The 13,467-nt window shown below is 36.3% G+C and overlaps 1 protein-coding gene across 3 annotated transcripts in view; it reads left to right on the plus strand.

Moving 5' to 3' along the window:
* HELZ (helicase with zinc finger) overlaps positions 1–13,467 on the plus strand; it is a 91,941-nt gene that overhangs the window by 57,638 nt on the left and 20,836 nt on the right. For all 3 annotated transcript variants that reach the window (XM_076354104.1, XM_076354105.1, XM_076354106.1), the window contains 6 exons: positions 10–128; positions 1,927–2,072; positions 4,615–4,762; positions 7,671–7,854; positions 8,859–9,087; positions 13,216–13,420. In XM_076354104.1, the coding sequence (XP_076210219.1) occupies positions 10–128; positions 1,927–2,072; positions 4,615–4,762; positions 7,671–7,854; positions 8,859–9,087; positions 13,216–13,420 (1,031 nt within the window). The remainder of the gene's footprint in view (positions 1–9; positions 129–1,926; positions 2,073–4,614; positions 4,763–7,670; positions 7,855–8,858; positions 9,088–13,215; positions 13,421–13,467) is intronic.

Below are 13,467 nucleotides of genomic sequence, written 5' to 3' on the forward strand. Positions count from 1 at the left end.
GTTTTACAGGTTTTTTTACACACATTCTGTTAGATGAAGCTGCGCAAGCTATGGAGTGCGAAACTATTATGCCCCTAGCATTAGCTAATAAAAACACAAGAGTTGTCTTGGCTGGAGACCATATGCAGGTAAGAGCTATAGAATTTTTGAATGTAAACTGCGTCTACATAATATTTGTATTTATCTGCTCCAAATCCCCAAATTCTGTGGTACGTGAATGCCTCATAATCTCTAACGTAGACTCACAGTATTTCTGCTAAGTGAGAATATGCTGTTGTCTCCATTTTACAGTAAGGGAATTGAAGCGCAAAGTGTGTGAGTTGTCCGAGGTTACATAGGAAATCTGTGATAGAACAGATCTGGGCCCACTCAACTTCTGAACTTTATGCAAGTAAAATTCCATTTTGAAGAAGGAGATGCATAAATTTTACCAGTCATATAATAGATGGGGAAGCCAAGGAAAATTCAAGGGATGTTATTTGCATAAGATACGGGGATAGTTGTTATTACAGTCAGGGTAGGAGTTTCTCCTACTTTTTATGACTGGTATTCCCTATTGATTTCTAAAAGAATTGAAGAATACGGAGAATGCGTATTATGATTTAGACAACTCTTTTTATTAGAAGCATCATAATCTGGTAAAGATTTGAACAAGTAAGAAATAGGAAATGGAAACTAACCAGTGCCTTGATGTTACTGTGATGTGCCTAGGAATCGCTTGGTTTAGAGAGTTTAGAAGAGTTTAAAATGCTGATTATGCATGTCATTTTGCAGCCTGTAGGCATGAGAAAGCATGCTTGGAAAAGTCAATCTTACTTGCTTTGTTGATTTAGGCCAGATTTATTTGTTTTTATAGATTTGCCTTTAATTCTTTTGACATTTCACAATAGCAATAGAATGGATGTTTGCGTTTGGTATAGTAATAAACTTAGAGTAGTATTGCCACCAATGATTTAATACTACTAGATCATTTCAAGTCATGATCATAGTAATCCCAAGGTCTGGCATAGAGCTTTCTAAATACAGATCTCAAAAGTGCTTTTTAAGAGATTGGAATTCTTACCACTTCAGGCTAGATCGCATCAGCCCAGCTGGATGGCTAGAGTCTTGACTTGGCCTGTGTGTCTCAGGCTACGTGCGTAAAGAGCTGTTCTGTAGCTCAGGTTCTTACGGAAGCTACTCTGTGAGGTATCCAGTATTTAAATTCATAAAACTAATATTTATCTGAAGTGAAACTCAAACTCAGAATCTGAATCATACGTATTCAGAATGACAAAATAGATTGGCTTAATTTCTACATTTTAAAATTTAATTTTAAAAATCTTTTTTCATCATCTTTGGTTCTATTTTTCCTGCTGTAATAGATGATGTTTTTATTGTTAAGCAAGCCCACTAGTAGTTTAGTGTAATAGTAACTAGGCCACTTGGGTTTTAGTTTTTCCAACGACTTTCTATTTAACTTTTTAAAATTGTGTTACAAATTTCTATATTTTCTGATCTGTACTATTTGTGGTAGTAACTTAACTGTAAAGTGCTTGTCAGATTAATTGTATAATGTTATTCAAAACATAGTTTTGGTTTTGTTGTTGTGGTTTTTTTTTTCTTTTTGTCAAACAGCTCTCTGCTTTGAGTTTTTTCACCTGTGCAAGCCACAAGAAAAAACTTATATCTAAGGGTTTTTCTCTCCTCTTTACATAGTTGCTGAATGTTTTATTGTTCCTTTAAGAGCATGCTGGTCTTTTGTGAGTTTTACAGTAGGAATGGGCATTTCTGTGGAATAGCTATGGCATATGTCTTCCAACTATGAATGTACAGTAAAAGTAAGGTTTCATTTTTGTTTTGATGCAAAATACATAAGTTGGGAGCATGAAATTCCAAGTCCACATATTTAGTTACATTTTCTTTGTATGTGTGTGTCTATTACAGCTCAGTCCTTTTGTCTACAGTGAATTTGCCAGGGAAAGAAACCTTCATGTTTCATTGCTTGATCGGCTCTATGAGCACTACCCTGCAGAATTTCCATGCAGGATCTTGCTGTGTGAGAACTATCGCTCCCATGAAGCTATCATCAAGTAGGTGTGAACTTTTTCACTGTATCATGCTTTTCTTTGACTGGTGTGAGTGAACAAAACAACTCTGAGCCAAGCACAACTGAATGAAGAGAGAAGCATTACGTGTTTCTGTAACGAAAGCTTGGTTGTTTCAAAGTTAATTAGTAGAGTAAGTCTTCGTTACTAGGTTGAAATTCAGTCTCCTAGAACACATGCCAGGGCTTCAGTTAGGCGGTTGCATTACAGACCCCTCATTCGGGTGGGGATGCTTTGGCTGCAAGACTTGCACACTAAGCGAAAGAAGAGCTAACTTTCCCTTTTTAACTGTTGTGCAGTGTATTATATGGGGTCTGTGTTTCTTTGAACTGTTTCAGAATTTTAGAATTACTGGGGTGGATTATCTTGGAATGGTAAGCTATGTGCAATGTAAGGAATGTACGGATATACAACTATGAACAGAAAGAAAAAAAGGTCAAATTTTGGGCATGTTTCTTTCCTGTTGTCATCTTTTGTTACTTATTTCAAGACACATTAATCAGTGGGTTTGCATTTTTATGCTATGATAAACTAATGGCTGCTAGTATAATGAGCTCATCCATGAGCTGTGCTAGAAAGAATAAGTGCAACCATGGGGAAAAATGCTAAAGTTTAAATCCTGGCTCAAATACGTACTGAGGAATATTATGTTGGTATCCAGTCATACTAACTAGGTTATCCCTGTGTTCAAAGCAAAAGCAGAAATATTTAAGTGCTCTGGGGAATCAAAAGTGAGAATGTAACATTATGTTACACAGCTTGATCTGTCTTCATTTTATGGACTTGGTCATTATAGACTGAGTGATGCTAAATTTCTTACACGTTTCTTGAAATTGTAATTTCAAAATGAGAGAGAATCTGAAAAGGAAGGGATCGTTTCAGCTTTTGGTTAGAGATCACTTCCATGAAATTTGCCTCAGAAAGATCATGAAAATGCACTTCAGCAGTTGGAGTTCAGACAGCGAGTTCCTAGAAAGATCCACTGTGTTGAACACCGAGGTAAGGACTGCAGAAATACCACTGCGGCTAGTCGGCTGCCTAGTGAAAGTCCAGTGTGCCTAATTCCACTAGAAAGTATTGCTGTGTGAAGTGAAACCTGCTAAATACTCTGACGGTGGTCCATTTAGGAGATTGTCTCAAGTCTACTTTTTTTTATAACGTGGAATTTCCCCTGACAAATGGGACCATGGCACTGAAGACTGAAGTAAGTGTAGGAAAGATGGTTCATGGTGGGCTCATTAATCATACCTACCTAACTGAAGTAAAGAGAGGAAAAGAAATAAAGGAAAGAACAAGCCATTAGTTCAGCCTGACTTTGGAGCTGTAATTGGAAAAAACAGTCCTTGTAGAAAGGGTGTTTTATTTTTTAATGAGAACTCATTACTAAGAATTAATTTGCAGAAGAAATTGTTAGTTTTGCTCATTGGCAGCAGTGGACTGCTGCGACTCAATCCACAGAAGAATTGCATATTCTTCAGGATTGTCCAGTGTAAGCCAGTTCTGGTCAGTAGTGGGCTGCAGTTGTTTGATGATTTGGTAGCAGGCTGGTTTCTTTAGCTTTTCCGTGACCAGTAATTTACATCTGAAGCTGCAATAGTTGGAAGCCTGGAAGAACTCGGTGGACCCACTGACTGCACTCCTGCTTTTGTTGTCTTCGTGTCAGGCTGCATTCATGTTACTGCATCCACAGAGCTATATCCGAAGAACGTTAAGGTTGGAGGTTGAGCATTCAAAAGTTAGATTATACCAGAATTCACTAATTAATGAAAGCCAGTACATTAGTTTAGCTCTACTGTGCATGCAATAGTATACAGGAGTTACAGTACTACCGATAGTAATGTGCAGTCTCTTCTTGCTGTTTTTTTGTCTTGTGCCATTCAATTTGCCTTCTTCCCTCCTGCTTTTCACTATGAAAGTAGTTCTTACCTCATTTCCTTTTCAGTCAGCCAGCTTCTGTAATGCCTGCTGCCAGCAGAGGAAGTATATTCTGGTTGTATTTCTGATGACTGGCAACATAGATTGGTCTGGAGTAGAAGTCACAGAGGAAAAGCTTGCTTGGAAGCTGAACACTTGGCCTGCACTGTGCTCAGTACACATGAAGTCTTTAGTAAATTTATCTTCCAAGTTCAACAACCCTTAACTGATGTAAACAGGCTCATTGTCTAGCAAGCCTGGGGAACAACCAGTCCCAGACAGCAAGTGTTCTTTTGCCCAGTTTCAAGCCACCAGAACATCTGAGTGAAATACGAGTGAGAATGTTAGTAACTCTGTCAAGCTTTAGATTAGAAGAAAATACTGCCTTTGTAGAAAAAGTGTTGGAAAAGCATATTCTTAGTGCCTTCTGCTCCATCTGTAGTATGGAAATATCAGTTCAGAGAAATCACTTGAAGATGCCAAATAGTAATCAGTGGTTCTATTTTCCTTATGAAGTATTTTGTGGTTGCATATTTTATCAGTGAGATTTGCATATTTTATCAGTGAGCTCATATGTAGACTCCACATTTTATTCTGTTTTGCCTTGTTACAGTTATACATCCGAACTTTTCTATGAAGGCAAATTGATGGCAAGTGGAAAGCAGCCAGCACACAAAGATTTCTACCCTTTGACTTTCTTCACAGCACGTGGAGAAGATGTGCAGGAAAAAAATAGTACAGCTTTTTACAATAATGCAGAGGTAACTCTTCTTTGGCTTTATTCTTGATTGTTTTCTTAAAGCTCCCCTCCCCCAGATTTATTGGTTTATGCTCAGTGTAGGTGGAAGACATAAATTGTCCTCTACTAGGAGAGAGGAACATGGAGTTTGCTAAACATGAAGTAGTGAACATTGCAGTTGTAGTAAACTTTTCCACTAATTTATCTTCTTTTTTTCTTTGCAAATTGCAAGCTGCACATAGTTCTCTCAGGCTCGTTCTTCAGGATGTCTTTCCTGATAATTTTTGTGACAGTCCGATGGATGTATCTTAGCAACTAAGAGTAACTGCAATTTGAAGTAAAACTTAGGTTTCTTTGACTGTTGTAGAAATGTTCCCACTCAGATAAGAGTCCTCCAGAGTAATGTTTCGTATTTGCTTTAATATGTTTAGGATCAGTGTCTAACTGATCATGTGCAGATGAGATTTTTTTCGGTGAGAATTTATTCTCAATATGTTTGTTTCACACAGACTTATTTGCGTTCTTCAAAAATTACTTTCATTCTCATTCCTTCCCTTGAGTTAAAAAAAACCACCCACCAAACCAACAAAACGCACAAAACCAAACAAAAACCAAACACTCCCCCACCCTTCCCCCTGACTTGGTAATACTTTTTGTAGTGGAAGATGCCTTTTTCCAGTCACCTCAAGTTAGGGAGGGGTTGACCCCACTCCTTTTTCTCCCACCAAAAAGATGTCTTAAGAAATGTCATTGACATTTGAAGAATAACAAAGAAATACCACTAATTTTCTTAAACTTATGAGGAATTTTAACTGAAGTTAGGTTGCAGTTTAGCAGCAGTGTTTGTTATGAAGTACTGCAGAGCTGTCTGTGTTTCCCCTTGTTGATCATGGTGCAGTTCATTTGATGCACAATTTTTAATCTTCTTGTTGTTGTGCTGCACTTGTTATGCATTCTTTGATGTATTAAAATACCTACTCAAATAAGAAGCTCCAATAACTTCTGGACACATCACTGAAAAAAACCTGAAGGCACCTGACGACTATCACTAATCTACTTGGATTGCTTTGCCATTTAAAAAAAGTTGTAAAGAACCTAAAAATATCTTCAGTGGCCAAGTAACTGTCTGAAAACTGTGAGTCCTTAATAGCTAAAGGCAGAAATGAAGGACAACAGCTGCTTAAACACCAACATGAAAAACGGAAATTCAGATGATGAGGGAGATTTTTGCTGTTTGACCCTTAATGGACATTTGCATTGGGGCATCTTATGGTTCATTGGTGCCTATGTTAAGTATTAATCTGGAAAATACACTTGCTCTTTTTGGTCTTAATTCTAAAATTTCCCTATGTGGTGTTGATTCTAAATACATATCCAGAAGCTATATGCTTTCAGAGAAGCTTGCCAAAATACCCGCAAAAGATCATTCTATTTATGCTATGGTTTTTATACATATCAAAGTTTATTCTAATATCCTTTGTCAGTAGAACTAGCTTTTAAATACGAGAATTTACGTTGCAAAAAGTTATATTCAGGACTTGCTCAAAACCAGCCACGTATTTTCACTGCCCTCTGAAAATCTAAAATTATAAAGAATAAACTATTTGTGACTTTTTAAGGATTAACAGATCTATCTTTGCTTTATTAGTTTCCTCATGATTTTTTTTTAAATACCTGAGTTTTTCAATAAACTGTCCCAGTTTAGATTAATTTAAAAAAAAAATATACTTACATGAGAATGTAAATGTCATATAATCAGATCTTAAGTGGTAAGAAGTCAGCATGAAACAACAGACTTCTAGGAGTTAGGAACTACTACGTTTTATACTATTGTACATACCCATTGTGATTTATAACACTTTGCATGTTCCTGAAATGTCCATAAAAGTTCCTTGAATTCCCACTTACCAATTTGAAGAAGAGATAATATAAAAGCTAAGAGCATTAAATTTATTTTTAATGCCACCTTCCCACAGCCAAAGATAACTGGATGAATAGGGAAGAGAAGAAAGTTAAGAATACTTGAGAGACTATCTTCCTAGCTTCCATTAAGAGGCTGAGCTTGCATTTGTGATGCTATAGGAGAACTGCATTCATCAATTATCATGCTGTACATAGCTGGATAAATATTTATTGAATGTCATACCGACATTTATTAAATGACATATTGAATGTAAATGTTAAACCCAAACAAACCCACAAACCTTCCATGAAGTTATTCAGAAGTGCCTTCTACAGTGCAGTATCTCTCTTCAGTGTGTTGAAGCAGAAGCTGCTATGCCTGGCGCTTTTTGGCAGCAGGTTACTTTGAGCCCGTCTCCTCACAGGAGGAGGTTTTCAGTTTTTATTACTCATTAGGCTTCTCAGGTAGCACATTTAATAGTATTTCATAGACGCGCACTAGCAGTTCATGAATAATCTGAAACTCTCGATGGTATCCTTTGGAACGGGAAGTGATTGTGCTCTGGTATACATACTCTCTTTCTAGAGTTATCAAACTCTAACATGCCATATATAAAATCCAGAATAAAAATAAAATAATCCCTATTTGTGCAGTATATTTACTTATGGAAATTAGTTAAAAGTATGATAAGAAAGGTCCTACTGCACTTGACATTTTCGTAAGAACATAAGCATGAAAATTAAGGTTATTAATATTATTTCCCAGCTTGTACTTTAAAGGTGACATTTTTGTGGGCAAACTTTTATTTCAAGATTAAAAAAAGGTACTGTATAGTAAATACATTGTTTTAATAAATGATATTTTAGAGTATCACTATAGAATACAATAGTAGTATTGCTTGTTCAGTAAGGCTATGTAATACTGTGACATGTAAATGTTTTAGAGCTTTAAAATTCAAATTCTCTTTCCATATCAAAGAATGATCTTCAGTGGAGCATACTTTTAAGATTTCTGACTTTCTTTTAAGGTGTTTGAAGTAGTAGAGCGTGTAGAGGAATTAAGAAGAAAATGGCCTGTTGCCTGGGGCAAATTGGATGATGGCAGTATAGGTGTCGTAACACCTTATGCTGATCAAGTGTTCAGAATTCGGGCTGAACTTCGGAAAAAAAGACTGTCTGATGTCAGTGTAGAGAGAGTGCTAAATGTTCAGGGTAAGTAATAGTTGTATGTCTCAAAGATATGCTAAGGAAGTAAAAAATGTGACTGGTGAAGTTAAGTAAGACTTACTAAAATAATCTTAAAACGATCAGAACAAAAGGAGAGCTGTGATATAGCCCATAAAAACTGATGTATCAAAATGAAACTGGCAAGTATGCTGATTAGATGTTATTCCAACATTGAATACCAAAGCAATAAACTCATGGATGTGAGATTTATCTTTTTTCAAAATTGAGTTCAAGCTTACTTAAAAAATAAATTGATTGAGTGAGAAATGTGAAAACTGACGGATTTTTATTGTAAGGGGAAAAACAGAGTTCCAAATAAAAAGGTAACAAGGCTTTAGCCTCAAAATGTTTTACTGATTTTTGCATTTGTAGAATAGACTGTAAAAAGGGGTCCACAAATTTATGTATTTGTTCTTGGGATCACACTGATGATAAGAATTCTGTGTAGGCATAGCCTGTTGCTAGGTTGTGCTTTTAGTCAGTGATAAACAAAGGAAGATAATAAAGTAACTGAGTGACAGTGACTGGTGTGTTCTGTTTTTTCATGGTAGATACTCGTATATTTGAGAAATTTTTAAATATGAAACAAGAATGTCCAGAACTTTGTGGTTTGTTGTTTTGTGGGGTTTTTTTTGGGTTTTTTTTGGTTTTTTTAGGTAGAATAAATAAATCCACAATTTGTTATTGGCTGATTGGCAATGTTGTAAAGATAATTAGCATTTCAGAAATTTCTGGAATGATTAATATCAAGATGAAAAATAAGCTTTTTAGAGAGGAAATATTCTTGTAATAGAATATGCTATTTATAGTGCATCTTTTAAAATTTTTAAATCTTATTATTCTTGCATAAAGCTCTTCATGTGAAGGGTAGCTATCAGTTCTTCAGAATATCTAGGTGTGAAATCTGACTGGCAAGTGCAGTGGTCTGATTGTGTTACTAGCGAAATAGCTACAATTATCTCAGACATTTGTTTTTTGTTTCATTTTAGGAAAACAGTTCAGAGTTTTGTTTCTCAGCACAGTACGAACACGGCATACATGCAAACATAAGCAAACACCAATTAAAAGGAAGGAGCAGTTACTGGAGGATTCAACAGAAGACTTGGATTATGGTTTTCTGTCTAATTACAAACTTCTCAACACTGCCATTACAAGAGCACAATCCCTGGTAGCTGTGGTGGGAGATCCTATTGCTTTATGTTCCATTGGAAGATGCAGGTACTTTATAGATGTTCCTTAGTTAATCAGGGCTAAGGATACTAGAAAACGTGTTTGTTTGATAGAGTAAAATGATGGATGTTCTTTTAGGTGCCAAATAAGACACAGCATAGTTAAACCCTTAAGATAACTGTATAATGAAATTGAAATTCTTCATGTTTATATTCACAGAAATACCATAAAGATGGTAAAGCATTACTTGTGTTCCCAACTCTTGCAGAGGCTTGAATCTTGTCATGATTTCAGCTTGTCCAAAGTGTGCTGCTGAAGCTCACCCCTCAGGCAGAGCAGGCAGTTGTAGCCCTGGGTAGCCTGAGCAGTGTCGGTCTGTGCTGCAGTAATTCCTGAGATGCCAGCTACCCAGTCTCCTCTGGAGCTGGAAGCATGCAGTTGCGCAAGGGCCGCTCTGTCCCCTGATTAGTAAGTCTTGCTGACAGGGAAGAGAGGGGACGTTTTTATTCAATGATAGCGAAGAAAACTACTACAGATGAGAGGCAGAGCATTTTAATATCCTCTACGGGTAGACAAGTCTGGCTTTTTTTGGTTGTTTTTTTTTGTGGTTTTTTTGTTCCGGTTTTAGCTTCTTATCCAGAGTCACAGTGTCACCATGTATAACAACATACAGAGAAAAAGTGTAAGATATCTACCACCTGGTCATTGATAAACTGTCTTTTTATGTTTTTACAGTTGCTCTAATTTTTACTTGACAGTAACAATTGCAGATGCTTAATTTTATTTTTAGTGTGGTTTTTTGGTATACCTGTTACAATTTTATATATAAATAAAAGTAATATATAATTTGGAGTTAAAAATTGTGATGTAATATAGTATTTTAAAGTTGAATATTACGGCAGTCATATGAAGGTAGAAGACTTGAAAACCATTATTTATGTTTTTATATGTCTTCATGACACTAGGAAAAAAACTCGTTAAGCTTTGAGTGAATTTACTTTATATAGACTTAAATGAAGAAATGTGAAAAATGCTGAGATGTAAACACTGATGTTAAGGATACCAAGCTCTTGTTATTCAAAGGTTTCTTTTTTTGATGGAAAAGCTGAAATGTTGAGATGATCAGAGAGAAACCCTGAGGCTTATTTCTCAAAGAGAGGAAACACTGCACTGATTACATTATTATAATACAGCTAAAAATACGTATTAGTTGTTATATCTACATTGTATTCTACTTTCTTGAGCAGTATTCTTCTACTGTATTGAAAATGGATGTGGTTTTCAAAGATTAGAATTGAAAAATCCAAATGGAAACCAAACCTTTGTTTACTACATTTATGAACTATAACCTGAATTTAACCATTTACCTGCTGGTGACATGTCAAGAGTGATCTGCTCTAACTGCTAATAACATCTTATTAAAAGAGAAATAATGGTTGTCGTTTTATTTCACTTTCCCATTACCTGCTTGGTTTTTTAGACATGATCTGGCTTATGTAACTAACTGATGGGAAACAGCTCTGTGCCTCTCGAGCACTCGATCCACAAATGATGAGTGTCTGTCACAGTCTGCTGGTGCAGTCTCTAGTTCATCAGCTTACGCTGCAGAGATACATGACTTAGCTGTAGAGGTTGCCATGCTGTGCTGACTGAGATTTCTCTTACCACTTGTTCAGCAATTACTCTTAGTTGATAAATTTTGCTTCTCTTCCCTACATTGGGGTTCAGGATGCGCAGTGTTACCTAAGTCAGAGAGTTAGTTAATCCCTAGTTAGTCTAGCTAGTGCCTAGGACCATTATTGATTCTCTAACCATCTGTCTAAATACAGCTTTTGTTGGAGAACGACCGTGTCCTTTAGTCTCTCTAAATCCCAGTGAGGAAGATAATCTCTTGAATTTTCTTGTAAGCCTGAGTGCTGAGGTTTTAAATTAGATACCCAAAGGGGACCTAGTTTTCAAATGTGGGGGCTCAGCAGTTTCTTCAAGTATGGCTCCTTCAAAATATCTGAAATAGGGCATGCAAAAACTTACTAAAATAAAAATATAAGCTACCAGCACGGTACGTAAGATACAGTCTTGGCAGTTAGGGATTGAGTTTGCCTTTCAAAGGCCAGCAGCTGTTTATATATGTATAGCTGTTCAAAATTATAAAACAAAAAGATAATTAAGAAACAAGGAGCACCGGAGCTTTATTAAGATGTATCTCAAGCTTTCCCTTTAATACACCATTGTCTTATTTCACTGAATAATTGAACGTTCACTCTTTGAAAATAGTGCTGGAGGGGCTCAGGCATGCTGCTAGAGAGATGGTTCTTTTTTAGTACAGCAGGAGTATAGAAGTCTGAAAGAAGTGACATATCGTTAGGAAAAACAGACCTCAAAAAAGTTTAGAGAGTACTTGAATTTTATAAATATTCTAATACCTGTCAAAATGAGTCAAGACTCTCTAATGATAGTTGTAGAGAGCTTTGAGAAGTATGCCCAGGGTAATCATTACATTTCTGTGTGTTACAATTGGACTAGACGGGCTGTTTTGGCAGACACTCCCTTTAAACTGCGGAGCACACTGTAAGACAAGAGACAGCAGTATTTTATTCTCTGTTCTTAGACCCCAGTACAAGTGTTCCATGTGTAGAGAGACTGCTTGGGGCATTTTGAGCAAAAGTGGATGGGTCTCAGTGGATTTGTGGTACTTGGCAGTAGGTTTGGTGGCTGAATTGATTAATCAGAGGGAGCTCCATCATTAAAGCATCGCAGTGAAGTATTTCATTTTGGTTTTTAATCCTCACTTAAAACCTTGCAAGATATATTTGCCTTACAGTGAAATGCAGGAAAAGGGCCATCTTGCATCCTGAACTGTAAAAGAGCATTTCTTGCCTGTATAAAATCACAACAGAAGATGGGCTTTTAGGGAAAACTATTTTGAATTCTTAAATACATCAGTAACATTACAGTATTCTTGCAAGAATGACATTTATTCTTTTCCATGAAGGGCAGCTACTCAGCAAAATGTGACACTGCTGTTAAAATTAGATTAGCAATCTCTCATTTTACAGGTTTTGGGGAGACAACACTGAAATAACAGTGCTTGCTTATAGGCCAGACCTTATTACTGAAGGGTGAACTAGAATGAGTTATAGTCAAGCACACCTTTAAGATCATTGTCTTTTTAATCCTCTTTTTCAATAACTTTAATTACTCTTGATTTTTTGGAAAGAGAACAGCTCAATCAGTTTTCTTTAAAGTGACATCTTCAGATCTTATTTAAATATCTTTTAAGCTTAAGTAACTTCACCCAAAAAGTTCCTTTAAGGTTAAAAAAAAAAAAAAATTAAATCATCACAAGTGTAAAATTTTTGTATAGATCCTGCTGTGGATGTTAAAAACATAAAGACTTTTTTTATAAGCAATAGAAAGACATGTCATGAGAAAGCAGAAGACAGGTAGGAATGTTCTTTTACTACATAGTTTAAATAACCCCTCCACCCTCCAAAAAGTTGGACAGAATTTTCATAAAGTCATGTGTCATCTGCTGGTTGTCTTTCTGGCTTGAAATTTCTTCTATATTTCTTCTATAGAAATATCTGGCACGCAATACAATTTATGGTTTTATTTGTTTTCCACCAGAGGATCTCAAAGGCCCTCTAGATACTCCTGACATGTGAAACACTTCAGAGTCACGTGAAGATTAACAAGAGTAGTTTTGAGGATATATCTCAACTTTGGTATTTGTGACACTGGAATTGAATGATCTGCCTAAATTCATAGAATCTTTTTGGCATCTTCTAGGACTGAGAATCTATATAATCCCTGTGACTCTCTGAGTTTTAATAAATTCCATAAATCACATGCTTTCCAGAATCTTAAGCATTGTGTTCGCTGTGTTTGGTCTTCTAGGAAAGAAATCCAAGTTAGACCTGTCCATGACTTTACTGTTAAATGTGATGTATGCCCAGTGCTGTGATCTGATATGTGTGGACAGACATTTTAAATGACTGGGGAGCTTTGCATTATGCTGTGGGGTTCAGATGCATGGATCAGGTTGCAGGATGGATGGCTTGGTGTGTAAAATGAGCATACAGAAAAAATAAAAAACCCACAGTTGTGTTAAATCCGTTTTAACAACAGCCATCGAGTCTTACTCCTTTTTATTGTTTCAAAAAATTGTTTCCATAGGAAATTTTGGGAAAGGTTTATTGCCCTATGTCACGAGAATGAAAGTCTCCACGGTATCACATTCGAACAGATCAAAGCTCAGTTGGAAGCTTTGGAGTTAAAGAAAACTTACGTGTTGAACCCACTGGCTCCTGAGTTTATCCCCCGAGCTCTTCGGCATCAACATTCAGCGAATACCACCAAACAACAGCAGTCACCACCAAAGGTGAAGTTTTTACTGATGAATTTTGTCAGAAAGTGAATGTAGAAATG

Source organism: Aptenodytes patagonicus, chromosome 16 (genome assembly GCF_965638725.1).
Source record: "Aptenodytes patagonicus chromosome 16, bAptPat1.pri.cur, whole genome shotgun sequence".
Lineage (NCBI taxonomy): Eukaryota > Metazoa > Chordata > Aves > Sphenisciformes > Spheniscidae > Aptenodytes > Aptenodytes patagonicus.